This window comes from Meriones unguiculatus, chromosome 3, assembly GCF_030254825.1.
Source record: "Meriones unguiculatus strain TT.TT164.6M chromosome 3, Bangor_MerUng_6.1, whole genome shotgun sequence".
NCBI classification, from domain to species: Eukaryota; Metazoa; Chordata; class Mammalia; order Rodentia; family Muridae; genus Meriones; species Meriones unguiculatus.
Genome location: NC_083351.1, coordinates 75766499 through 75794051, shown reverse-complemented (window position 1 = coordinate 75794051; position 27553 = coordinate 75766499). Strand labels below are relative to the sequence as shown.

General features: G+C 38.1%; 1 protein-coding gene across 6 annotated transcripts in view; it reads left to right on the top strand.

Moving 5' to 3' along the window:
- Exoc4 (exocyst complex component 4) overlaps positions 1 to 27553 on the top strand; it is an 817398-nt gene that overhangs the window by 56889 nt on the left and 732956 nt on the right. For all 6 annotated transcript variants that reach the window (XM_060380213.1, XM_060380214.1, XM_060380218.1 and 3 more), the window contains exon 5: positions 5334 to 5443. In XM_060380213.1, coding sequence (XP_060236196.1) covers positions 5334 to 5443 — 110 coding nt within the window. The remainder of the gene's footprint in view (positions 1 to 5333; positions 5444 to 27553) is intronic.

Here is a 27553-nt window from a genome sequence, read left to right as displayed (position 1 = left end):
ACCAATCCATGAGCACGGGAGATCTTTCCATCTTCTGATATCTTCTTCGATTTCTTTCTTCAGAGACTTGAAGTTTTTCTCAAACAGGTCTTTCACTTGCTTGGTTAGGGTCACACCAAGGTACTTTATGTTATTAGTGGCTATTGTGAAGGGTGTTGTTTCCCTAATTTCTTTCTCAGCCTTTTTGTCTTTGGTATATAGGAGGGCTTCTGATTTTTTTGAGTTGATTTTGTATCCTGCCACTTTGCTGAAGGTGTTTATCAGCTGAAGGAGTTCTCTGGTTGAATTTTTGGGGTCGCTCATGTATACTATCATATCATCTGCAAATAGTGACACTTTGACCTCTTCCTTTCCGATTTGTATCCCCTTGATCTCCTTTAGTTGTCTTATTGCTCTGGCTAGGACTTCAAGTACTATGTTGAAGAGATATGGGGACAATGGACAGCCTTGTCTTGTCCCTGATTTCAGTGGGATTGATTTAAGTTTCTCTCCATTGAGTTTGATGTTAGCTATAGGCTTGCTATATATTGCCTTTACTATGTTTAGGTATGTGCCTTGTATCCCTGATCTCTCCAAGACTTTAAACATGAATGGGTGTTGGACTTTGTCAAATGCTTTTTCGGCGTCTAAGGAGATGATCATGTGGTTTTTCTCCTTCAGTTTGTTTATATAGTGGATTACATTGATGGATTTCCGTATGTTGAACCACCCTTGTATGCCTGGGATGAAGCCTACTTGGTCATGGTGGATGATATCTTTGATGTGTTCTTGGATTCGGTTTGCAAGTATTTTATTGAGTATTTTTGCGTCAATGTTCATAAGAGAGATAGGCCTAAAGTTCTCTTTTTTTGTTGGGTCTTTGTGTGGTTTAGGTATTAAGGTGACTGTGGCTTCATAGAATGAGTTTGGTAGTGTTCCTTCTGTTTCTATTTTGTGGAATAGCTTGAGGAGAATTGGAGTTAGCACTTCTTTGAAGGTCTTGTAGAATTCTGCGCTGAAGCCATCTGGTCCAGGGCTTTTTTTGGAGGGGAGACTGTTAATGACTGCTTCGATTTCCTTGGGAGATATAGGGCTATTCAGTCTTTCTACCTGATCTTGACTTAGTTTTGGTAGATGGAATCTTTCAAGAAAATTATCCATTTCATTTAGATTCTCAAATTTTGTGGCATATAGGCTTTTGTAGTATGACCTAATAATTGTTTGGATTTCCTCAATGTCTGTGGTTATGTCCCCATTTTCATTTCTGATTTTGCTGATCTGGATAGTTTCTCTCTGCTTTTTAGTTAGTTTGGCTAAGGGTTTGTCTATCTTGTTGATTTTCTGAAAGAACCAGCTTTTTGTTTCATTGATTCTTTGGATAGTTTTATTTGTTTCTAGTTGATTGATTTCAGCCCTTAGTTTGATTATTTCCAGCCGTCTGCTCCTTTTGGGTGTATCTGCTTCTTTTTGTTCTAGGGTTTTCAGTTGGGCCATTAAGTTGTTTGTATGTGATGTTACGAATTTCTTCTTGCAGGCACTTAGTGCTATAAATTTTCCTCTGAGCACTGCTTTCAGTGTGTCCCATAAATTTGGGTATGTTGTGCCTTCCTTTTCATTGAATTCTAGGAAGTCTTTAATTTCTTTCTTTATTTCTTCCTTAACCCAGCTGTCATTGAGTAGTATGTTGTTTAGTTTCCATGTGCGTGTTTTTTACAAGATGGATAACTTCTAACTGTTCTTTTGAAAAAAATGGAAGAACAGATTTTATGGATTTGAAAACCAAACACATATTGAAGAAGATCCTAGCAGGATAATTTCTGGTTATTTTGTGGCCAGAAAGCCCTTGGATAAGTTATAGTGGTAGTGGGATTTGGGTAAATTCTGGTGGTAGTTGGTTTTGGTTGTTGTGCTGTAGCCTAGGATGCTACATAGTTTTGTCATCTTACACTGTGTTGCTTACTATGTTACCAATCCCACAGCACTCACAATATACATGATAGGTATCAGTAATTGATGTGTTATCAACTGAGCTGTGGATTATTCTGAATTCAGTAAAAATAAAGTTACCACGTGTATTTAAAAAATATCTCCTATCCACATTTCTTTCAAATTAAAACAATTCAGAACATTCTTACTAATTACAATCTTCAAGAGAATAAGTCTTTCATTTATTTTGTTTTCTAAAATAATTCTCAGAAATTCAAACACCTTTGGGAAAATTAATGCCTTTTCAATTTTGTCTCTGATGCATGGTGAGAGGGGGCCTTTTCTCTTTTTTGAAACAAAAGCTAAGGTTCATTTAATGTGATATCCTGTAATGGCACCTACCTCTCTGCTGAGTTCCATGTCTCTAGTCTGTAATGAGTAGGTATGGAGGCTTTCTTTGAAAGTTCTGGAACCAAGTTCTTCCATAGAAATCCAGCAGAAGCCACACGTGAGGGTGCACACCTTTAATCCTCGCACTTGGGGAGGCAGGCACAGGTGGATCTCTGTTCGAAGCCAGCCTGGTCTACAAAGTGAGTTCCAGGACAGCTAGAGCTGTCTCAAAAAACCCAAAATAAAAAAGAAGTCCAGGACAAACCCTAGAAATTATTTCCAGAGTTACTTGCCCTTTAACTAGTGGTTACAGAGGAGAAAAATTAAGGCCTAAGGGGAAGTGTGTGTGTGTGTGTGTGTGAGAGAGAGAGAGAGAGAGAGAGAGAGAGAGAGAGAGAGAGAAAGAGAGAAGGATAGAGGGAAATATCAGTGAATTACTTTTTCTAAAATTTTGTTGGCATTTTAGGGTCCTTCTGACTTTGACTATGAAGTTTGTCAACTATATTTTTAAAGTAGTAAGCCACTTTTTACCTTGTGTTTATGAGAAATATACTTTTAGGTTTATACTGAGAAAATAACTGTAGATTATGGTCTAAAGGGAATCCCATGTCGTCTGTGTTGATAGAAGTATGCACCATTATGCTCGCAGTGGGTGCATACCAGCATTTGTACATAGGCACTACCATTGCATTTTGAGTGCAAACATACCAGCATCCATACTTAGGCATAACCTGTGCTGGTTTTTTAGAAATGACAGCCAGTATTCCAGCTATACATAAGCCTCTGTTTTTCTGCTCATTGATAGTTTTACTTATCCTGCTATACAAATAACTCCTTCAGTTCTTTAAATATTTGTAAACTATGTATATAATTTTCCTGTCACTTAACGTTGAAATTAACTTTTTCAGAATTGCCCAGTAGAAACACTGTAATCCTCAGTGATTATTTTGTTTCTGTGGCCTGCATGTCTGGGGACTAGGGAGGTGTGCCAACTACAAGACGACTACTTCGTCTTGTAGTTGGGAATAAAATCCAGGTGGAAGAAGAGTTAAGGTTTAAAAACAATGAGAATACAAAGAGACATGGTGGTGTACACAGGGCAGCTGTAGCTCAGGGATTTTGATGCTAAGGCAGGAACTCTAGCTACATAGTAGGACCTTGTTTCACAAAATCAAAACAATGAGCAGCAGACTGCTGGATTTATTTAGGTTGGTTTAACTACTTAAAAGCTTGATGGTTTCTATAGCCATAGAGAAGATTTAAGTGGAAATAACTATCCCAATTCATTTCCTATTACTTTACATATCTGAATTGAGTTTCACATTAGCTGGGAGTGATGGTGTCTGTTGGAATGTGTGATGTTTGCTTTACCTTAATCACACTTTCATAGTCAACACTGAGCACAGTGCCAGCTACTAACACATTACAAAAATTATCTGGGTAATGATTCCTACTCACCATAATCAGTGAGAAGTTAGCGACTATCAGTGTCTTCAAGTCCTAGGATAATTGGTCATTTGGCATTATCATGGAAATAAAGTAATATGACTGTGAGGGATGATTTTACTGTTTAACAATTTTTTCAAAGGTTTCTAAAAAGTATTGTCTTCTTCTTAGTTAAAAATGCAGGGATATAACTCTTAGTTAACATTCTCACCCAGCAGGGTCTTTGATCACCAACATTGTTCAAAGGGGGGAAAAGAAGAGACTACAGCTAACACTTAGACTTAGTGCTTTGGTTCCAGAAGGATCATGGTAAGAGCATGGGGAAATATTACAGTGGAATAGGGTCCTGATCAGGGGTTTATAGTATGTAGGTGGGTCCCTACCCCCTTGGAGATCAAATGACACTTTCCAAGGGATTGCATGTCAGATATCCTGCATATCAGATATTTACATTATGATTCATAACAGTAGCAAAATTAGTTATGAAGTAGCAATGAAAATAATTTTATGGTTGGGGGTCATCACAACATGAAGAACTGTATTAAAGGGCCGCAGCACCGGGAAGGTTGAGATCCACTGGTTGCTCCTGATTAGATCTGTTTCTCCATCTTGTCTCAAGTCTTTCCAGTAGGCTTGTTTTTTTCCTTCTCTTGTGCCTGCTCTTCCTTTCAAGAAGTTTGTGAATGATCTGCTGCTGCTGTTGCTGTGTTTTGGTCTGGAGCAAAGTGAGAACTGTAGCTTGTACTCTTGGGTTAACTTAGAGAACCTTCTGCTGTCAGGCAGTGTGGTTGAAGTTGTGGCTAGGGTCCAAGCTGCACTTGTAAATTAAGAAGTTTCCTTGAAAATAAAATTACAGCTGTCATTTATAGTCTTTATCTATAACCAATTTATTTATTTTAGTATCTTCAAATTAGATGATAAAGGAGCAGGCTTTATTGAAACATTAATGCTAAATAAATCTGTTTGAGAAATTATTTAAGCTGGTCTTTATAGTGATTCTTAACAAAACTTATGAGTTTGTTTTAAAGAAAATGAAAAGGGATAAACTCCTGAAAAATAAGTAAAAAATGAACTTGTGAACTTGAAGAACATAAGCTTAAATGAGGGTTTAATACTATTAAACCTTCATTTAGTTATACCATGGTGTCTCTTGAACTTTATTTACTTATAACCAATCCTCACTATAGGTAACAATGGAGGTCAGATAGTTGCTTAGTAATTTTTTTTTTTTTTTTGAGGCAAGGCTTCTCTGTGTAGCCTTGGGTGTTCTGGACTTACTTGTAGACCAGGCTGTCCCGAATTCACAGAGATCCAACTGCCTCTGCCTTCTTGAGTTTTGGGATTTCAGGTGTGCACCACTGTGCCTGGCTTTGCTTGTTATAATTTTATTATGAGATGGTTATCTAGACAATCCACAGTATCCTTATAATAACTGTGTTAACAATTGGGACTGTTAGAGGTCATCTTTAAACCTCTAGCTGTGGCAACTGCTACATTGGCAATGTACTGGTGAGGTGTTTGAGGTCTGGGCACTGAATGTGACTTCAGTTGGGTTTGGAGAAAGTAGTAACTGTTGTTTGCTTTCCCCACAGTTCTCACAGCAAAGATGCCTCTCCTGGTCCTCTTATTGATGTTACAAACATCCCTACTCCATGCAAATTCCTTGATGCCACTCAGTATTCGGCTGCTGGAAGCTCAAATGGTAAGTTATTTTCTACATGTCTCAGATCAGTCTTAGTATATTAGAAAGCCAGGCAAAGACCTTTGGGAGCCTGGAATGTTGTGCCCTTTGGGATCCTCGCAGGAAAGAGATAGAAAACCATTGGCTGAACCTGTTGCCTTATCTGTTGTAAAAACTGTCACCTAATTGGCCTGCCTGCAGATTCTAGCTCTGCAGGAATGTGTTTTATTTCATTTGTCCTGTTAAGTTTCCTAAACTTGAATTTTTTTTAATTTTTATTTTTTTGTATTAATTACAGTTTATTTGCTTTGTATCCCAGCTGTAGCCCCCTCCCTTATTCCTTCCCAATCCCACCCACCATCCCTTATCTCCTCCCATGCCCCTCTCCAAGTCCACTGATAGGGAAGGTCCTCCTCCCCTTCCATCTGACCCTAGCTTATCAGGTCTCATCAGGACTGGCTGCATTGTCCTCCTCTGTGACCTGGCAAGGCTGTTCCGCCCTCAGGAGGAGGTGGTCAAAGAGCCAGCCACTGAGTTCATGTCAGAGACAGTTTCTTCCCATTACTAGGGAACTCACTTGGATGCTGAACTGCCATGTGCTACACCTGAGCAGGGGTTCTAGGTAATATCCATGAATGGTCCTTGGTTGGAGTATCAGTCTCAGAAAAGACCCCTGGCCCCAGATATTTTGATACTGTTGCTCTCTTTGTGGAGCTCCTGTCCTTTCCAGGTCTTACTATCTCTCCCTTTCCTAAGATTCCCTGCAGTCTGCCCAAAGTTTGCTTATGAGTCTCAGCATGTGCTTTGATACCCTGTGGGGTAGAGTCTTTTAGAGGACCTTTGTGGTAGGCTTCTGTCTTGTTTCCTGTTTTCTCCTACTTCTAATGTCCATCCTGTTTGCTTTTTTTTTTTTGAGTGAGGATTGATCTTGCTACCCAGAGTCCTTCTTCTTGCTTGGTTTCTTTAAGTATGCAGATTTATGTAGGTTTATCTTATATTATATGTCTATATCCACTTATAAGTGAGTATATCTGTGTGTGTCTTTCTGCTTTTGGGATACCTCACTCAGGATGATGTTTAATAGATCTCACCATTTGCCTGCAGATTTCATGATTTCCTTGTTTTTAATTCCATTGTGTAAATGTACCACAATTTCTGTATCCATTCCTCTGTTTAGGGACATCTGGGTTGTTTCCAGGTTCTCGCTGTTACAAATAAAGTTGGTACGAATGTGGTTGAACTAATGTCCTTATTGTGTACTTGAGCATCTTTTGCATATATGCCTAGGAGTGGTATGGCTGGATTTGAAGAAAGCACTATTACTAATTGTCTGAGAAAGCTCCAGATTGATTTCCAAAGTGGTTGTACAAGTTTATATTCCCACCAGCAATGGAGGAGGGTTCCCCTTTCTCCACATCCTCTCTGCATATATTGTCACTTTAGTTTTTTATCATAGCCATTCTGACGGGTGTAAGGTGAAATCTCAGGGTCATTTTGATTTGCATCTCCTTGATGACTAAGGACATTGAACGTCTCTTTAAGTGTTTTTCTGCCATTCTGTATTCTTCTACAGAGAATTCTCTGTTTAGCACCGTACCCCATTTGTTAATTGGATTATTTGGTTTGTTGCTTTTTAACTTCTTTAGTTCTTTATATATTCTGGATATTAGCGCTCTGTCAGATCTAGGTTGGTGAAGATCTTTTCCCAGTCTGTAGGTAGTCGTTTTGTTCTTATGACAGCGTCCTTTGCTTTACAGCATGAGGTCCCATTTATTGATTGTTGATCTTTGAGCCATTGCTGTTGGTGTTCTGTTCAGGAAGTTGTCTCCTGTGCCAATGAGTTCTAGGCTCTTCCCCACTTTTTCTTCTAACCAATTTAGAGTATCTGGTTTTATGTTGAGGTCTTTGATCCACTTGGACTTTAGTTTTGGGGAGGGTGATAAATATGGGTCTATTTTCATTTTCTGCATGTAGACATCCATTTAGACCAGGACCATTTGTTGAAGATGCTGTCTTTTTTTCCATTGAATAGTTTTGGCTTCTTTGTCAAAAAACAAATATCCATAGGTGTATGGGTTTATTTCTGGATCTTCTATTTTATTCCATTGATCCACCATTCTGTTTCTCTGCTAGTACCATGCAGTTTTTATTACTGTTGCTCTCTAGTACAGCTTGAGGTCAGGGATAGAGATAACTCCAGACGATTCGTTGTTGTACAGTATTATTTTGGCAATTCTGAGTTTTTTATTTTTCATATTAAGTTGAGAATTATTCTTTCAAGGTCTGTAAAGAATTGTGTTGGTATTTTGATGGGAATTGCATTTAATCTTTAGATTGCTTTTGGGAGGATGGCCATTTTCACCATGTTAATTCTACTGATCCATGAGCATGGGAGATATTTCCATCTTCTGATATCTTCTTCTATTTCTTTCTTCAGAGACTTGAAATTTTTTTTTCAAATAGGTCGTTGTTGTTGAGGTCTAGCTTTATTCCATGGTGGTCAGATAGAATACAGGGGATTATTTCCATTTTCTTGTTTCTGTTGAGGCTTGCTTTGTGACTGTCTATATGGTCTGTTTTGGAGAAGGTTCCATGACGTATTGAAAAGAAGGTATATTCTTTTGAGTTAGGGTGAAAAGTTCTGTAGACATCTATTAGGTCCATTTGATTTAGGCCCTGTATAAGTTCCTTTATTTCCCTATTTGGCTTCTGTCTAGATGATCTGTCTCTTGGTGTGAGTAGGGTGTTGAAGTGTCCCACTATTAAGGTGTTGGGATCAATGTGTGATTTAAGCTTTAATAATGTTTCATTTACAAATGTAGGTGCTCTTGTATTTGGGGCATAGATGTTCAGAATTGTGATGTCCTCCTGGTGGATTTTCCTTTGGTGAGAATGTAGTGTCCTTCCTCATCTTTTTTGATTAATTTTGGTTGATAGTCTATTTTATTAGATATTAGGATAGCTACCCCAGCTTGTTTTCTGGATCCCTTTGCTTGAAAAACTTTTTCTAGCCCTTTGCTCTGAGGTAGTGTTTTATCTTTGATGCAGAGGTGTGTTTCTTGGATGCAGCAGAAAGTTGGATCCTGTTTTCTCTGTGCCTTTTTATTGGAGAGTTGAGTCCATTTATGTTGATAGATAATAGTGTCCAGTGAATGTTAATTTCTTTTGTTGTGGTGTTGGTAGTGTTACTGTATTTCGTTTCTTGCATCCTTTTGATTTATTGTTGTGAAGTTATTTGTATAGTATGTTTTCTTCCTTGGATTGGATTTTTCTTTCTGGTATCTTCTGTAGGGCTGCATTGCTATGTACATATTGTTTAAATTTGGTTTTGTCATGGAATATTTTGTGTTCTTCATCTCTGTTGATTGAAAGCTTTGCTGGGTAGCGTAGTTTGGTTTGCATTGGTGGTCCCTTAAAGTCTGCATGATATTTGCCCAGGCCCTTCTGGATTTGATAGTTTCTGTTGAGAAGTCTGGTGTGATTCTGATAGGTCCACCTTTGCATGTTACTTGGCCTTTTTCCCTTGCTGCTTTTAATATTTTTTCTTTGTTCTGTAGGGTTAGTGTTTTGACTATGATATGTCTCTTGCAGGACCAGTCGGAAAGCACAGGGCTTCCCCATGTTCTCTACTCTCTGATTTGATCCTGCTGGAGTAAATGCTTTTGTAGGCTAACAGTCAGCTCAGTGGTACTGTAGCCTCAGATTTTGGCATCCACTGGCACTGTGTGCTGTTCTAGGAGCCACCTGCACTAGGGGCCGGGCACTATCAGAATTGTGATTCCATGGCACTATGCTTGGTGGCAGACTCTGTGGGTCCCCTCTGTAGCATTCACCTCTGCCTTGGAAGGATTATGGCGGCTGGCTCTGGGGGAGTGCTGGGGGAAAGGGGATTGAGTATTCTTTGTCCCATATCCTGAGCAGGGGTTTCTTTGCTAGGAGCAGTTTCTTTGCTAGGCACTGGAGGACGGGCACTATGCTCTGTGGCAGACCCTGTGGGCCGCCTCAGCTGCTCTGCCAAAGAGGAAGTAGGGAGGTGGATATGGGGAAGTGTCTGAGGACTGAGCCCCCTGGACAAGGCCACAGAGAGGTCAGCGGGTGACCTGAATCCAAATGGTTAGTCCCCTTTCTCCCTGGAAGACTTGATGTCATTGTTCTGGGTTCAGCAGACCCTCCACTCACCAATTTTGGAGTTTTAGATCCTTTGCCCCTCAAATATGGTGCACACTGGTCCCCGCTATCTTGGATCTCCCTAAACTTTCAAATGAATACTCACTGGTAGAATTTGTGATTTTCTTTTTGGTTATAATATTTATTGCCTTTGCCTCATGATGGTGCGCTGTTGCACAAATATCAGGCTTCATGGTAAGGCTGAGGGATGTTAATTGCCTGAGTTGCCAAGACAGCACAAAGTCAGGGTTTAATACACACCAGCAGGGGCTAAGCAGTCAAGTAGCTCTGGAAGAGTAGTCTCAAGGAAGACATCATCAAATGTGCCACATGAGCTATAGGACGTATACACATTATTTCATATTTTTTTCTTTTGTTGGTTTACTTAGTTTCTAATTTTTTCTAAATCTCTAATACTAGTTGTTATTGTTATACCATACAGACATTTGTACTCAGTCTTCTGTATAGAGTTCAAATGCCTTTTCTCTCTCTTTCTAATATCGTGTTGCTTTTCTTTAATTTTTTTGATATTTCTGTGAGTTATTGTGAAGTACAGTAATATAAAATAAAATATACAGGTTTAGTTTTGATTCGTATTTTACCTACCTGTTTTTGGAAATTACAAATTATTATATCTTAATAATTTTTAAGTAAGCCATCCTGCTTAGCCTGGTTTTATTAATTTATGTCAACGTCTCTGAGTCATTGAACAAGCGACATAAAAATTTTATTTGTTTATAAAGAAATTGAGGCCATTCCTTTTAAAATGAAAGCGATGGATATATTTCAAATAAGCTGAAAATGCCAAATATAGTTATTTATTTTAACAATGCAGCTTTTACTTTCTGATGGACATTTTATTCTATCAGGTCCTGGGATTAGCAATGTGGTGTAGTGTATTTCATGCTCCCACAGTGACTTTGATGTTCTTCAGAATCTCTGGAAGAATCTTATCCTAGCTTAAATGGAGCCAGGACCACTGTGGAAACCACATTTAGAGACATGTACAAATCTTTCTCTTTAAAGGGCTTATTTCCATCCCAGAAGCAGAAAGACACACATGTATATACTCACTCATATAGACATATAATATAGGATAAACCTACTACAATCTGTACACCTAAAGAAACTAATCTAGAGGGAGGACTCTGGCTAAAATGCTCAATCCCCATTGCGAAAGGCAAAGAGGATGGACATCAGAAGAAGAAAACAGGAAACAAGTTAGGAGCCTCCTACAGAGTGCCTCTGAAAGGCTCTGCTCTGCAGAATGTCAAAGCAGATGTTGAGACTTATGGCCAAACTTTGGGCAGAATGCAGGAAATCTTATGAGAGAAGTGGGAAATAGTACGATCTGTAGAGGACAGGTCCACAAGGAGAGCAACAGAACCACAAAATTTGAACACAGTCGTCTTTCCAGAGACTTATACTCCAACCAAGTACCATGCATGAAGATAACCTAGGACTCCTGCACAGATGTAGCCCATGGCAGGTCAGTCTCCAAGTGGGTTCCATAGTAATGAGAACAGAGACTGCTTCTGAGATGAACTGATTGGCCTGCTCTTTGATCACCTCCCCCTGAGGGGGGAGCAGCCTTACCAGGCCACAGAGGAAGACAATGCAGACACTCCAGATGAGACCTAACAGACTAGGATCAGAAGGAAGAAAAAGAAACCCTCCCCTACCAGTAGACATGGGAAGGGGCATGTGTGGAGAAAGGGGAGGAAGGGAAAGATTGGGAGGGGAGGAGGGAGGGAACTAGAGGGGGGATACAAAGTAAATAAAGTGTAATTAAAAATAAAATTAAAAAAATCATATTGCCAAGGGTGGGGAAAGGGCTTATTTCCTACACTCTTGGTGCTGTTGATCTCATGACTTTCCTATGTATGAATGAAAAAGAAGGTAAAGTTGTTATATTGATTCATGTCAGTAATAGCCTGAACTGAGAAGTGTTTACTGCCTGCTGCATGGGAAGCAAATGTTTTAAGTGCTTTGCCTAAATTAACTGAGATGTGTATTATTAGTATTAGCTACATTCACATACAGGAAACTGATGCACAGCAAGGTTAATAATTGGCTTTAATACCTAGCTGATTAACTAGCATCTGGATTTCGGTCTGGAGCTGAGTTCTAGAAGGTATTTTTGAAATCAGTTTGTTGTTGTTGTTGCAGATAAGCAAGCTGTGCATTGTGTGTTCATTTTCTGTTCACAGACATTTCTTATCTGAAATAAATTTATTAATTATCTTATAGTTTTGTAGGTTAGAAATTTATCATGAAGAGTTAAATTTATATTTCAGCAGGTAAAGTCTAATCATGAAGACTTGAGTTTGACAAGGTTGTGGTGGCCCACGCCTGTAATCCCAGAACTCAGGAAGTAGAGGCAGATAGATCCTTGTGAGTTCAAGGCCAGCCTGGTCTACAGAGTGAGTCCCAGGGCAGCCACGGCTACGTAGAGAAACTGTCTTAAACCAAAATCAAAACCAAAACAAAAGAACTGAGTTTGGTTCCTGAACACCCATATATAAGCTGGATACAGTGGCATTTGCCCAGACTGGGAGGAAGGGCATGGAGGGGTAGATGCCAGAGGCCCACTGGCTAGCACGTCCAACCCCGAATAGCAAGCTCCAGGTTTAGTGAGATACTCTGCCTTAAAAAAAATAAGGTGGCAAGCCATGAAAGATAACATCTGGTGTTGACCTCTGCCCTTCACATTTACGAGCGTGGGTGGACAATTGCAGTAAATCCTAACACTCAGGAGGTAGAAGCAGAGCAAAGGCTCAGGAGTGTGAAATGATCCTGGTCAACCCAGCTACAAAGAGAGTATGAAGCTAGCCCAGTCTACGTGAGACTGTTAAGAAAACCAAACCAAAACATAACACAATTCTTGTTTGGCACAAATCAAAGCATTATAGGACCCTATTACTGAAGGTTCTGGGGACTCTATTTTTTTGCTTTTATCGGGTTCTAGAGGCTGTCACTAATACATGGTCCCTTCTCTGTTCAAAATCAGCAATAGTGCTATGTATATTCTTCTCTGATCATATTTCTGACTCCCATTTCTGCCTTCTTCTGCCCTTTTTAAGGACATCTGTAATAGGATTGCATCCACTTGGGTGCTTAGATGAACCTCGATATCTTGAAATCTGTAAATTTGATGTTATTCATCTGTAGAGTCTCCTTTGCCACTTATGGTAACCTCCTCACAGGCCTTGGGGCTTGGGCATGGATGTTTGGGTATCCATCATTTTGCTTACCATGTTCTGCAGTACAGATTTCTTGTCTTAAGTTGTCTTTAGAAAACGATGTGGGAAAAATTATGTGGTGAAATCTTCTAAGTCATTGCCATTCCAGTCCTTAGTACTCTATTAATCTGAATCACATTATTAAACGAGATTGTACAAGCAAAGAAGAGATACATTATTGAGAGACTATATAAAATGTTACTAAGTACATATAAAAGCTTGGGGCTAATGAAATATACCATAATAAAGGGCAAAAGTTTCATCTAATTCTTGGTACTGAACAGCAAGTCTTTAGCGTCTATTTGTGGAGTACTGTGCAAGTCAGCTGAGAAAGTAATACACATTTTCAGCAGGGAATTTAACATAGGCTCTTAAAACTCCCCTCTCATCTTGTGAAACAGTAGGATCGAGGGTGTAATCCATTAGAATTGACACTTTTATAGAGGAAGTTCCAGTAGGGAATCCCCAGGCAGATCGGATTTCCCATTGGGGTGCCATAAATTAAGGTTGGAGGTGATTCCTGAGAATGTGCAGGTTATTATTAATTAAATGAGAATTCTGATGGCTTGTAATGAGTCATTTTGCAGATGCCTTATTTAGAGGTGCAGTTGTGTCTTTTCTTGCCGAAATTTTCTGTCAGAGCTTTGCAAATGCATTTTGTAAATGATGCTTTGCAAACTGCATTTTGTTATTCAATGGATGCGACAGTGCTCTGAAGTCATTTTAGCCGTTGCTGTTGTTGTGACCATTGTCATCTTTATATTCATTATATGTAAGTGTAAGGTTCTGTAGGTAAGAAAAGTTGTCTGTAATTACATTTGTCTGTGTGCTAGCTAGGTAAATAAAATATCATAAATTGCAAAATTGAGGTGCAGGTTTGCAGAAGCAAATAACATTAAAAGACAAATAATTGGAATTTGCATTGCTTTCCTACTTCATATTAATTAGTTTATAAATGACATAATAAAGAACAGGGTAGGTAATGAAGAACTGAAAGAAAGAAGAATGTATATAAGATTGGTTATCCGGGGGAGTTTAAGCACCTAGAATATATAATGAACCCTTGTTAAAAAATAAAACAAGCTAATAGAATAAAGGGAAAATATGAGCATGTCCTCTTCTTTTGTTTTCTTTTTTAATTTTTTAAAAATATTAGTTATAGTTTATTAACTTTGTATCCCAACTGTATCCCGTTTCCTCATTCCCTCCCAATCCCACCTTCCCTCCCTCATCTCCTGCCTGCCCCTTTCCAAGTCCACTGATAGGGGAGGACCTCCTCCCCTTTCATCTGATGTCCTCTTCTTAAGGGAAATCTTATACTAGTAATATCTAGAAAACTACCAATCATCTATTATTTCAAAAATTGCTTTACAGATATAGGAAGTAATTCCAGAGAGATTGGATGGTTGATCTATTTCATCTAAGGTGGCCATGGCTAGAATTTGGTCTTATGGTTCCACTCTTGTGTAGGGTCTTATCATTTTACTGTCTAGTCATTTCAGTATTTTGTAACATATGGGAAAATTGATGTCTTTTTTAGATGTAGTAGTTCATCTAAAGAATTAGGTAGAAAGTTCAGGAGAAAAGCCAGCATTTATAGTAAAAATGTTGTTTAAGCTTTTGAACTCTCAGTATATCCTTCCATTTGGCAAAGTGCCTTTGGAACATTTTGACTGAGCAAGTTCTCCAGGGTACCCAGGCATTTCATTTGTGGCTTCTTGATTCATTTTATTCATGTCCTGCTGTGCTTTTGTGGTCATGATTGTAGCAAAGCTGGACTTTTTACTTCTTTCGCTTTTGGTACAACATAGGTCAGCCAATGAAACCTAAAAGAGAACACAAATTAACTGTTTTTTTCTTCTTCTTCTGTTTTCTTGACGTGAATTTTATTTAATATAATTTTATCTGAAACTTAATATTTATTTTAAGAATTGAAGATATGGCATTTAAGGAATTCTCTCCACATGAAGTGGGAATTGTCTGATCCAATATTGGAGACCATGAAATTTTTCCTCATTGAACTCACATGTACAAAACAGTGAAGTTTTGGTTTTCCAAAATTGCAGGACACTCTTTAAATTACTTCTTTCCTTAGTGAACGAAATGAGGAAATGATTGTTCCTGGGTGTGGTTGAAGAGCAGGTTTTATTGTAGAAATGAGGGAGTAAAACATGACCTCTATGTTGATTGAAAGCTTTACAGGGTATAGTAGTCTGGGCTGGCATCTGTGGTCTCTTAGAGTCTGCATTACACCTGCCCAGGCTCTTCTGGCTTTTGTAGTTTCTGATGAGAAGTCCGGTGTGATTCTGATAGGTCTACCTCCATATGTTACTTGGCCTTTTTCCCTTGTGGCTCTTAATATCTTTTCTTTGTTCTGTAGATTTAGTGTTTTGACTATGATGTGACGTGATGAATTTCTTTTCTGGTCTAGTCTATTTTGTGTTCTGTAGGCCTCTTGTATATTCATGGATATCTCTTTCTTTAAGTTGGGAAATTTTTCTTCCATGATTTTCTTGAAAATATTTTCTGGACCTTTGAGCCTGGATTCTTCTTTTTCCTCTATTCCTATTATTCTTAGATTTCATGTTTTCATGGTGTCCTTGATTTCTTGGATATTTTGTATTTGGGACTTTTCTGATTTTACTTTTTCTTGGAGAGAAGTATCAATTTTTGTGAGTATATCTTCAGCTCCAGAGATTCTCTTTTCCATCTCTTGTATTCTGTTGGTGATGCTTACCTTTTTGGTTCCTGATCTTTTCTCCAAGTTTTCCAGCTCCACAGTTGTCTCAGTTTGTGTTTGCTTAATTAATTCTAATTTTGTTTTCATGCCTTGCACCATTTCCTTCATCTGTTTGAATGTGGATTCCTATTTCTCTATGATGGTCTTTCTTTTTTTCTTCACTTCCTATCAATATATGCCACTAATTATATCTCTACTTGTGCCTCTTTTTTGTTTGGCTATGTTTTCCTGTGTTTCTTTAAGAATTTTGTCTATTTCCTCTTTTTGACCTCCAATTGATTGGCCAAATCTTTGATAGATTTGGTCATATCCTCTTTAACTGTCTGAATTTGCATGGCTATTGCTCTGAGAGAATTGTTTGTTTCCTCTTTATGAGCCTCAAATAATTGAGTAAGCATAGCTTTAAAGTAATTTTCCTGTGCTTCTGATGAATTGGACTATCCATCAATTTTGGGGTTGCTGGTGAAGTCATGATGTCCTGATTTATGATTGATGTGTTCTTTCACCTACCCCTGGTCATTGGGTTATCTGAAACCTTCCCTGTTTGTTTCTGGATTCTGAACTTCAGACTGGTACTGTCTCTCTCTGGTGTCTGGAGAATTCTTTAGGAAGCTGAGAGAAGTCCCATGGCCTTAGAGTGTGCATTGGTGCTTTAGCTGTACCCGTGCGAGAATAGTATGTGGGCACAAAAGGGCAAATGCAGGTGCGCGCTGCACACGTGTGTTTGTGTGTGTGTGTGTGTTTGTGTGTGTGTTTGTGTGTGTGGAAGTGTGTTTTGAGGGACAGAGTGATAGAGAATGTTGCACCCTTGAGTGTGTGGGAGGGGCTCTGTCTTGTAGGCTTCTAAGGGTTTATTTGTATATAGCAGGTGCTGGTGATGGTTGTGGTGCAATTTCCGGCATTAACTGCCTTAACTCCTCAGTTGGACCCTCAGAGCAGGGGCTTCAATGTCCCAAGTGACCTTGTTTTTCCATCAGTGGGTATGTGGGTGTGAGGGTTCCAATGTCTGGCTTCTATTTTAGAAGGACTCTGGATCTGGGGTTCTGCAGACATTCAAGGGCACACTCACTCTCAAGCCTGTCACATTGGCAGGGATCGGGGTATGCGGGCTCTCTGCTCTCTGGTTTGGCTCTCCTTTGTCCGCAGGAGGACTGACACGCTCCACCAGCTCAGTGCTGTCTCAGCTGCCAGATTAGGAAGTCCAGATGCAGCTGGAGATTTGGATGCCGGTCCAGAAGCCTTCTGGGAAGTCCTGGGGGTCCTCCACTGTGCTCTCCAAGCCTGGGAGGCCCAGCGCCTGGTGTGCTTAGCTTATATGGAGTTTTTGCTTGTCTTTGGTGGGGTATATAACATATTATCTGTCACTGAGGGTTTGGGTTTGCCGTACAGTCAGTGGTGAGAGACCCTGTGGAGCCAGTATGGCGGCTAGCAGACCTGGGATCCTGGGAGGATGGTGCTGTGGGTCTGGGACTCCGAAACTGGTACAGCTGGCAGTTGCAGCTAAGGGCTAAGAGCTCAGCCTCAGCCACTGCAGACCCCTGGCCGTTATGTCTGAGCTGAGAATATTGGTGAGTTGGTTGTGTGGAGGAGGAGGTCCGAGAAAGGGGAGTGCTGGGAGATCACAGAATCATTTCTCTCCTTCCCCAAACAAGTCCCTGGGTGACCCTAGACCAAAGTTCTCACCATGTGCGATGTCCCTGTCGTTTAGAAAGAGTCATGGTCGTTTTCCTGGCTTCAGACGTTTTTCCCCTCACCAACTCCGGCGTTCAGCTCTTCCACAGCTCAAAAACTGAACGTGCTAGTCACCATCTTGGCTCTGCCCCCACCCCCTTCTATATTTTAACTTTACCACCATCTAGTTTTTTTATTATTTCTAATGCAGCATTTATTCCAACCAATTCTTGTCTGCAGCTTTAAAAGGTAATTTACAAATCCATATTTTTTTCTCTATTCATAGTTCATGAAGTAATTATAATTAATTTGTTACAAAGAATTGCCCCTCTGCATTTATTTATTTATTTATTTATTTACTTACTTACTCACTTACTCATTCATTTATTTGTTCATTCACTCACCCTCATGTAACTGCCCCCATCATTGTTTTTAATACTTTCTTATGTCCCGGAAGTGCAAGGCACTTGGAATCCACCTTCTATTGACCTTGCCCTTATCTGATAATTAGTGGTCTCTCTAAGGAACTCTGGTTTCTTTTCTTGGAAAATAATATTTCAAAATTGGGATCTTGTTCCAGTTGTATACATTTCTGCTAGTGTTTCATTCCTATAGCTACTTTTAGTTGACAAAGATAGAAAACATATGTATAATGATGTATATATGTTTATTTAGATTTACATGTATATACATGTACACATGCACATATATAAATGCAGGTACACACAAGTACAGATCTATATTCATTTATTTCTGTCTATGGGTGTGTACATTTATGTTAAAACCTTAATTCATTTCCAACTGAAATAAACTCACTGCAATTCTAGCTCTTCCTAATATCTACAATAATGAGTTACTTATTTTACATTTTAATTATTCAATAATATTTATATAAATTAAGTTTAGAATGCTTATGAAAATCAATTTATGACACAGTGAAAAACAAATTTATTAACTTTAGTGTAAGGATTTTTTTATTGCAAAGTATGTGGCTTAGTGTTTTTATAAATAGAGGAAAATCCCAGTCATTTGGATTTTACCAGTGAAGACTCAGAAAACAAATGCAGGGGTGAAAGTCTGTGACCTCCTTCCTACTCAGCCAATGTCCCATAAGGAAAAAAGCTCCTCCTCCATACTGTCTTAATTACCTTTCAACCCAATGTTTCTCCAACTCATTGTTTCTCCTTCCTGTTACATCCCTATCTCAACTGGTTGTTTGCTCAGCTTCTTGACCTAGGGTTACCTTTATATAATCCTATGTACTGAAAACTCTTGGATTAAAGGTATGTGCTAGGGCTGAGTCACACTACAAGTACTTGTTTACAGTAAACAAAAAGCTGTAGTATTAAAGGCTGAGCCACAGGACAATTGGAGACAGATTTTTCCAGCTCACAATCTTGGGATTTAGAATTGTTTCAAATATCATGCAACAACTTAGAGTATGTATTACTTTTATTTTTCTTATGTATTTGAAATTTTTTTCATATACAGTGTTTAGATCATGTTCATCCATCTGCCAGCTAATATCAGATTCTTCCACTTTTGTATCCACTCAATTTCATGTTTATTCTTTTTCTCTCTCTCCAAACATAGCCAAAAACCAAGCACTACCCACAGAAACAAAAATGAAAATCAAAACAATCGTAAGACCAATAAGACAAACAATAACAACAAAAATGCCCAAGCAAACCAAAACAAGAAGTTCACAAAAAAGTCATGGAGTTCATTTTGTGGGGTCTGTCCTGGAGTGTTAATATACCCAGTGACACTCCATTGGAAAACACTTTTGCTAGAGTATCTGTTGCAACGAGCATTTTGATAAAGGGGGGGGGGGGGGGCTTGTGTCCACTTGCACCCTCAGTGCTGGGACTGAGCATACAGGGTTGCCTTGAACCTGTGCAGGTCCTGTGCTGCTGCCACAGTCTCTGGGAGTTCACATGTGCATCAGTTCCATTGAGTGTTGAGGCCGTCTTCCGTGAACTGATTATCTGTGTTCTACCTCACAGTCTTTTCTTAGGCAGTCTTTCCTGGAGAGGGATATTTTATTGTGTGTGGAGGACACAGTTTATGTGGAGTCATCTATCACCTCAGGCTCTTACGATCTTTTTGCCTCCTATTCTGCATGGATCCCTGAACCTTGGCAGGGGCAAAGGGGTTGATGAAATCATTTCATTTATAACTGAGTGCTTCAAAGTCTCTCATTCTCTGTACATTGTCCAATTGTGGGTCTGTGTCAATTTCCATTGACTGCATAAAGTGTCTCTGATGTTGTTTCAGCAAGGCACTGATATATGGGTATAGTAGTATGTCATTAGGAGTCTCTTAAATTGCCTGCTATATGGCTTAGAAAATGTATCAGTTACTTTTCTTTTGGTGTGATAATACACTATAACAAAGGGAACTTGGAGAAGGAAGGGCTTTTGGACTTACAGTGCTGGAGGTACAAGAGTCTGCCACCATCACAGCAGGGAAGTGTGGCAGCAGGTAGACATGGTGCCCAGAACAGACAGCTTACATGTTGAGCCACAAGCAGGAAACAGAGACAGCAAACTTGAAATACGACTAATCTTGATGCTGTCAAAGCAGGCTTCCCATGACATGCTTCCTCCATCAGGGTCACACTTCCTAAAACTACTTAACAGTGCCACCACTGGAGTAAGTGTTCAAACATCCCAGCCCATGAGGACTCTTCTCATTCAAACTCTCACCTTAGTGGTTTGCAAACATCCTAAGAGATAGTTTTTATTTCACTACAAGTTTTTTTTTTTTTTTTTTTTTTTTTTTTAGGTCATGGTTACTTTCATGTACCTTTGTTTATTTTAGGGTCACAGGAACTATATCCTAAACATTACAATATAGAAAAATACCTCTTCTCCATCACTATTTCTTCTGCTGCTAGTCTGTTCATTTCTCCTTTATCTTTTTTGTATTTTTTTTTTTTTTCACAGACAAGCAAATGAATGTATCCTTTCTCATGGCCTTTCTTTTACAAAGGGTAGAATCCTCTCTATAGTTTGATGTTTTTACTTCAGCATTATCTTTTGGAAATTTCTCTAGCAAGGGTGCAAGGAAAATCTGCATATCTGTTTTCATATTGTTGTCAGTGCTTTCTTTGATTCAATAAATTTAAAAGGGAATCTCAATAAGGAGTTAAATCTGTGTGTAGGGCATTTCGTTTTAAAGCCTTACATATCTTAAATTTTGCTAATCATACTAATTTACTATCATCATTTATAAATTCAGCAGTGTCACATGTTTTTACACTGTAGCTTAGAGAAAAGCTTAGAGAACTCTTTCATCTTTCAAAACTGAAAGTGTATCTATTGAGCAGTATCTCTTCCTCCTCTCCTTAACTCTGGCAGCTAGCATTGAGCTTGCTGTTTCTGTGAATTTGACTACTCTGTATACTGCATGCCAGTGGAATCATAATGCTTGTCCTTTGTGATTAGCTAGTTTTGCTCAGCATAATCTGTTAAGGTACAACCAAATTGTAACTTGTATCAGAATGTTCTTCTTCCTCAAGGCTGAACACTTGCATTCTCAGAGGCTAGGTATGTTTGTCCACTCACCTGCTGATGGACACCTGGGCTGCTTCTACCTCATGGCTACGGTAACAGTATTGTGCTGTCAACATTTTCTTTGCCCTCCTTTTCGATCTTTTGACTGTGTATCCAGAAATAGACTTGTTGGATCATATGGTGATTCTATTTTTAAGTTTTTTGAGGAATAGTCAAACTATTTTTACTGTAGTTACACTTTTAAAAAAAATGTTCTCATCAACAGTGCATATGGGCTATGTTTCTTCACACTTGTCATTTTCTTTTTTTATAGTAGACATCTTAATTGGTCTGAGGTTATATCTGATTATAGTTTTAATTTGCATTTCCCTAATGATTAGTGATGTTGAACATCTTTTTATCTACTTATTGCCTATTTGTTTGTCATCTTTGAAAAATGTTTACTCATGTCCTTTGCCTACTTTGTAATTGGGTTATTTTTTCTCTTATTATCAAATTGTGTTTCTTATTTTAGATATTCACTTCTTTAGATATATAAATTTCAAGTACTCTCTCATGTTTGAAAAATAGATTGCCTTTTTATTATGTTGGTTGTTTCTATTGTGGACCTTTGTTCAAATTTTGATGAAGTACAGTTTGTCTTTCCTTTTTTGCCTGTGCTTTTAGTATCATATGCAGGAAATCCTTGTTAAATACACTGCTGAGGCTTTTGCCTCATTTTCATCTATGAGTTATATCATTTTAGATCTGATGCTTAAGGCTCTGATCTATTTAGAGTAACTGTATGTGGTAACAGGTAAGGGACGTGTCTGTAGTTTAGGAGGTGTGTGAAATCATTTTTTAGCAGAACAGTGCCTTGTTGCCTTCCTATCACCAGTGTGTGTGTAGGGAGCTTGTTTCCCAGCAGCCTTTCTAATATAACATCTGCCATGCTTTCCACTTTTTAATCTAATAGGTGAAAATAGTGCAGTGAGCAGCTCCTGCCTCCCCTCCTGCGCCAGCCTTCTGAGTACATGGTACCACAGGATCGCACTGATATAATCTGCTAGGTTTGCTTTATAATTTGAGACATTTTTACTTTCTCCTAGATATGTTTGAGAGCTGATTATTTTGGTAAGATTTTCCCAGATACCCAATAGGCTTTTTTTTTTTTATTAAAAAATTTAAAGTTTCTGGTAAAATCTTGGTTTGTAATTTTATATGTGAGTCTGTTTTATTTTCTTATGCTAATGTTTTTTTTCTGTGCCTTGTTTCCTGTTAATCTACTTTCTCTTTTGATCTTTTAAAATCTCTTATTCTTTTATATTTTACCTACATTTTCTGAATCATTTTTATGAAATATTTTAATTTTCTCATGGACATTTTAAACTATTTTTTCCTTTCACCTGTTCCTTGACTTTGGTCACTTTTCACATTTTCCTGTATTTCTTACTCATGTTTATATATAGATTTTTAATTTTTGGCAAAAGGAAGCTTTTCAGATCTTGAAATTTTTATTTGAATATATCATTTGCATCTAAGATGTTACCTTCTTGTTTTCTTGTGTATTATGTTTTTTTCCCCCTTTCATTTATGTGTGTTGATGTTTGTTGGGTTTTCTGACTGTTATATGGTACACCAGTATAAATTTGGTCATTTTTTTATCTTTTTTTCTTTTTTTTTTGTATAGGAGTACTTTTAAAGACTTTTCCATTCATTGGCTCCTTCTTCTGTTAGTATAATAAAGTCCAGATATATTTGTGAATTAAAAAAATGTTTTGGTGGTTGGGAAGGGTTATATATTGTCTGAATTTTGGTTTTCTAGTATAAGTGCCCATTTAAAATTTAAAATTATTTCCTAACTGTCCAGGAGTTAGGGGGCATTGCTCTCTTCCTCTTTTTCTTATTTCCCTCCCCTAGAAGCTATGCTTTAAAATCTATATCTGTATCTATATCTCCATTTTGGCTTGTGCTTGTCTTTAAATCCCTTTGCTGTAGTCAATCAGTGTGGATAAGTTTTTAGTATTATCCGACCACATGTAGATGTTTTATGATGATGACTTTGCAGTGATTTTCTATCATCCTTGATATCATGAATTCTTTTTATTTTAGTTATTTACTCTCTAATTTTGCTAGCTACAAACCCTGTGCAAGGCTTGTGAGATAGCTTAGGTGAAGGCATATGTGGTGCTGACCTGGCAACCTGAATGAATTTGTTCCCTGGACCCCACAGAGAAGTGGAAGGAGATATCAGACTCTACAAAGTTGCATTTTGATTTCCCCGTTCCCATTGAAGGTGTGTGTCCCCAATATCATGAACACTTGTATGAAGCAGGCAGTCACAGACTATGGGAATGCAAAGACGGGGCTGAGTATGAGATACTGCTTTCTAGGAGTAGGTGTGGCTATTATTTATAATTACAGTTGTTTTGAATTTGGAGCAGTTTCTCTTTTCAAGCTGTCACATTGTTGATTTGGCAGTTCACAAAGAGTTTTTTATTGTACACATTTTGAATATTTTTCTTGTTAAATTTTGTTGTCATACTATTTTATTTAATGTTTAATTTATACATAACTGAGATTGATAGTAAAATGTTTACGGATAAAGAAGTAGAGATAGGCAAGATTAAATTACTTGATTGAGATCATTAGCCTGGAAGTGTAGAGATAATCAAAACTAAAATGGTATGGCTTTAAGCTATTACTCTGTCCATCATGTCATTTTGTCTATCCAAATAATGTAACTGAAAGAATATTGGTAATAGATTGCAACCCAATACGTTCTAATGATTATCAGTATGAAGCATCTGTTAGTTTATTGATGTATTCTTACCCCTCCCTCCATCCTGTGTGCCAGGTTTATTTTAGCAGTTTCCCTGATTACCACGCCTGGACCTTCAAAGGTCGTTACTGTCTTTCATTCTTTACCAATAGTAGTTCTGAGGAAAGGACTACAGTACCTTTTGGGCCAGCAGGTTGAGGCCGTTTTCTGTGAACTGATCATCTGTGTTCTGTCTACCTTACATAGTCTGTTTTTAGGCAGTCTTTTCTGGAGTGGGGTGTTTATTGTCTATAGGTTTCTTTAAGGTAATTTAATCTGCACCTTAGGGGTTCTTAGCTAACATTTTTGAAGTACTTTAATTAGGAATCTACACTCCAGGGGTCGTTAGTTAACATTTGAAAGACTCTAATCAAGATTCTGTACTCCAGAGGCAACCAGTACATCAGTTACAGTTCTCCTCTACCAGTGGGTACATTCATTAGGACAAAACATGGAAGAAGTAATTTTTCACTGGTGAATGGAGTGGTATCTAAGACACGTATTTGAGCAAGAATTTCCACAGAGATAAGAATGGAGGATGAGGATTTGGGTAGATCCAGTAGCCTTCTAGCAGAAGGTAGGAGCTTGATTTGGTCCTGAGTTTGCAGTACCTGTAGTGAGTGGATTTGTCGTGCCAGTGGAGCACATTAAGTATCTGTAAACACATATAGGCCAAACCCACCGTTCTTCTGTCTGTCTTTCCATCAGATCACTGGCTTTACACACAGGCTTCATTCATTGTTTGCATTTTTCTTCAACAGTGTTATTTTAGATTTTGAGTCAGATGATTTCCTTTCATTTTCTGAAATTATACTTTATGTGTAATTAATTACAAATTGGATATCTTAGGAATATGAATTCAAATGTGGTTTTGAAGCACACAAATTGTATTTTAGTGGCATTTTTTTTTTTCTGTTTTACTGTTTTCAAAAACATTGCTAGTTTTGCCAGGTTCCCATCTGTGGTGTAGCATTATAGACAGGTAATTTCTTTGATAGTTTAGTGGTCTAAATGGGCTTGGCAAACTTTTTGAAGGCTTCTTATTTTTCTTTTATTTTTTGAAATCATACTATAATTGTCATTTCCTTGTTTTCTTACTCCTCCCAGTACTTCTGTGTACCCTTATTTCTCTCTTTCAAATTCATGCCCCTCCTTTTTAAAAATTAATTGTTGTTACAAAGACTCTTTTTTATATTGAATTCTCCTTAATAATGACAGACAGTTATTACATGGAACTTATATTGTATAAATATAACATGTAATTCAAATGACGTGGGTTGAAATTTTTTACTATATGTTAACTTTGCACAGTTTGTATGTTTTGCATAGTATCATGAGTGGTATCTGTCAAGAGTTCCTATAGTAAACACTGCCATTATATCATGTTCTAATTAACTTGTACAAACAGCAGTGCTAACTGATGTGATACGGCATATTCGACAGTGAACGAAAGGGCCTTGCTTTTGCAGTTTTTGTGATGTGTGTGGTAAGCCATGATACAAATTGCTGAATTTATCTTACGAATATTGAAGACCAACAGCAGCCATAGGTTGATTGTCCAGATTGTTTTCTATACTCATTTGCAGAGCCATGATTATTCACCTTGTTAGATTGTTATTTTTTTGGGATAGTGTCTTTCTGTATACCCTTGGGTGGTCTCCAACTTGTAATTATTTTTGGTGTGTGCCATCATGCTTGGGACTTACTGGTTTTTTTTTTTATGTATATATGTGTGCCACCTGTAATACAGGTTTAACTGGCTCTAAACCATGTGACCAGAGATGCATAGTTAATCTGAATGTGGAATTGTAGAGCTTGGAAAAGTTTTAGATATCTACTCCTTAAATCTTTCACCAATCCAGTTGAGTGAAACCCTCTTCCATGATTCTAGGTTTGCTCTCAGCTGTTGATATCTATGTTCACATAGGTCTGTATAAACAAAGTGGTATGGGTAATAAATACTGGAACCAGCAGGAATATAGAACCAATAATGTGAAAGTCATTCCCAATTTTTAGTATGTAGAATTATCCGATCAGGTGGTAAGAGTCTTAAAGCTATATTTGATTCATCTTCAGTCGTTAGGATCTTTAGAACAAGATATAATTCAAGGGCAAGAGAGTTGGAGATGAGTATAAAATATTTCTACATTTAATATGTCTAATGCCTATAATTTGGATAGCCACAAAAGCAAATCAGGTGCTTGGGAGTGATGTGGACTTCAGGAATTTGGAAAGATGCACTGGTCTGTTTTGATTGTTGTGTGAAGCCTTATTGAATTTCAGTTAAATTATTTCTACATTTTTTTTTCCTGGCAATGCTCTTTGACCTTGTAGATGTTTGTGAATATTTCACTAGTCATAGTTAGATTGCCTTTTTACATTGCCTTTTAATTTTCAGCTGACATAAGTGAAATAGTAATATAAACCATTTAATATTGGATCTATTAAGTGCTTATGCTCTAGGATATTTTAGGAGACAACAGAAAGCTTTATTTTTAGTTTTCGATTAATTTATTTTTTATTAATTACAGTTTATTCACTTTGTACCCCAGCTGTAGCCCCCTCCCTCATTTCTTCCCAGTCCTACTCTACTTCCCTCATCTCCTCCCCTGCCCCTCCTCAAGAACACTGATAGGGGCGGTCATCCTCTCCTTCCCTCTGATGTTAGTCTATCAGGTCTCATCAGGACCTGATTGTCTTCCTCTGTGGCCTGGTAAGGTTGCTCCCCCTCAGCGGGAGTTGATTAAAGAGCAGGCCACTGGGTTTATGTCAGAGACAGTCCCTGTTCTGCTTACTAGGAAACCCACTTGGAGACTGACCTACCATGGGCTACATCTGAGCAGGGTTCTAGATTATCTCCTTGCATGGTCCTGGGTTGAAATATCCGTCTCAGAAAAGACCCCTGGGCCCAGATATTTTGGTTCAGTTGTTCTCCTTGTGGAGCTCCTGTCCCCTCCAGGTCTTTCTATCTCCCCATTCTTTGATAAGATTCTCTGAACTCTGCCCAAAGTTTGGCTGTGAGTCTTAGCATCTAGAAAGCTTCATTTTTAAAGAGATGGGCTGTTTGTGGCCATAGCAGTTCATTATTTAAATCTTGGTTTTGTGTTGCTTTTTAATGAGACAGCTCATATATTAGTGTGCATATAAATAGTTATATGCTATGTCATTGCAGGCCATATTGACTTAAACTATGTTTACCTCATCATCACCCACCCTGGGCAGGTAGCTGTTATATTTATGTGGCATTTTGTATGTATCCTGTTTGTGACTCATAGGTGCACTTTTTACAAAGAGCATTTTGAGCAGGTAAATTTCTATTACTTTTCTTCTTGCCTGAAGCTCTTGTAGTTCAGCTTCATTTCCTATTATTCCTTGCTGAATTGAGATGGCTCCCTGCTGCTGAGTACTTTCGTAGCTTTGCTGTGAGGTTGGATTTGCTAGATAGATTATTTCTGTGGCCTGAGGTAACCTACTTCATGTATAAAACAAAACCAGTAGCTGAAATGTTAAGTTTTTAGAACATTACATTTGAAAGTATTGATGATGTTTTATAACTTGTCTTCAGATTTTCATCTTTCAAGGCTAAGCCTTTGGGTTTTACTTGCAGTTTCATTAGTATTAAACAGTATGCTTATTGAGTACTGTGCCATCAAGTACTCTATTGTAAGGAAGTCCTATGAATGTAGTTTCTCTGACTTTCTGGGAGTCTAATAAGACATTTCGAATAAATATGTAGAGGATTTTTCATAAGAGTGAGCTTGTGTAAGTAATTATTTTACATGTTAATAGAATACCTTTGGTTCATATTTAGGTGAATATTCTATGTTAAAATACACACATCATTATGCTAGCATTTTAGTCATTTAAAATGTATAAATCAGTAGTATTAGGTATATTTGTAGTGTGTACAGACAATATCCGAATCCATCTGCCTAACTCTTCATTTTTCTATGACACAAACTCATTATCTATTAAAAAGTAACTAGTCTTTTT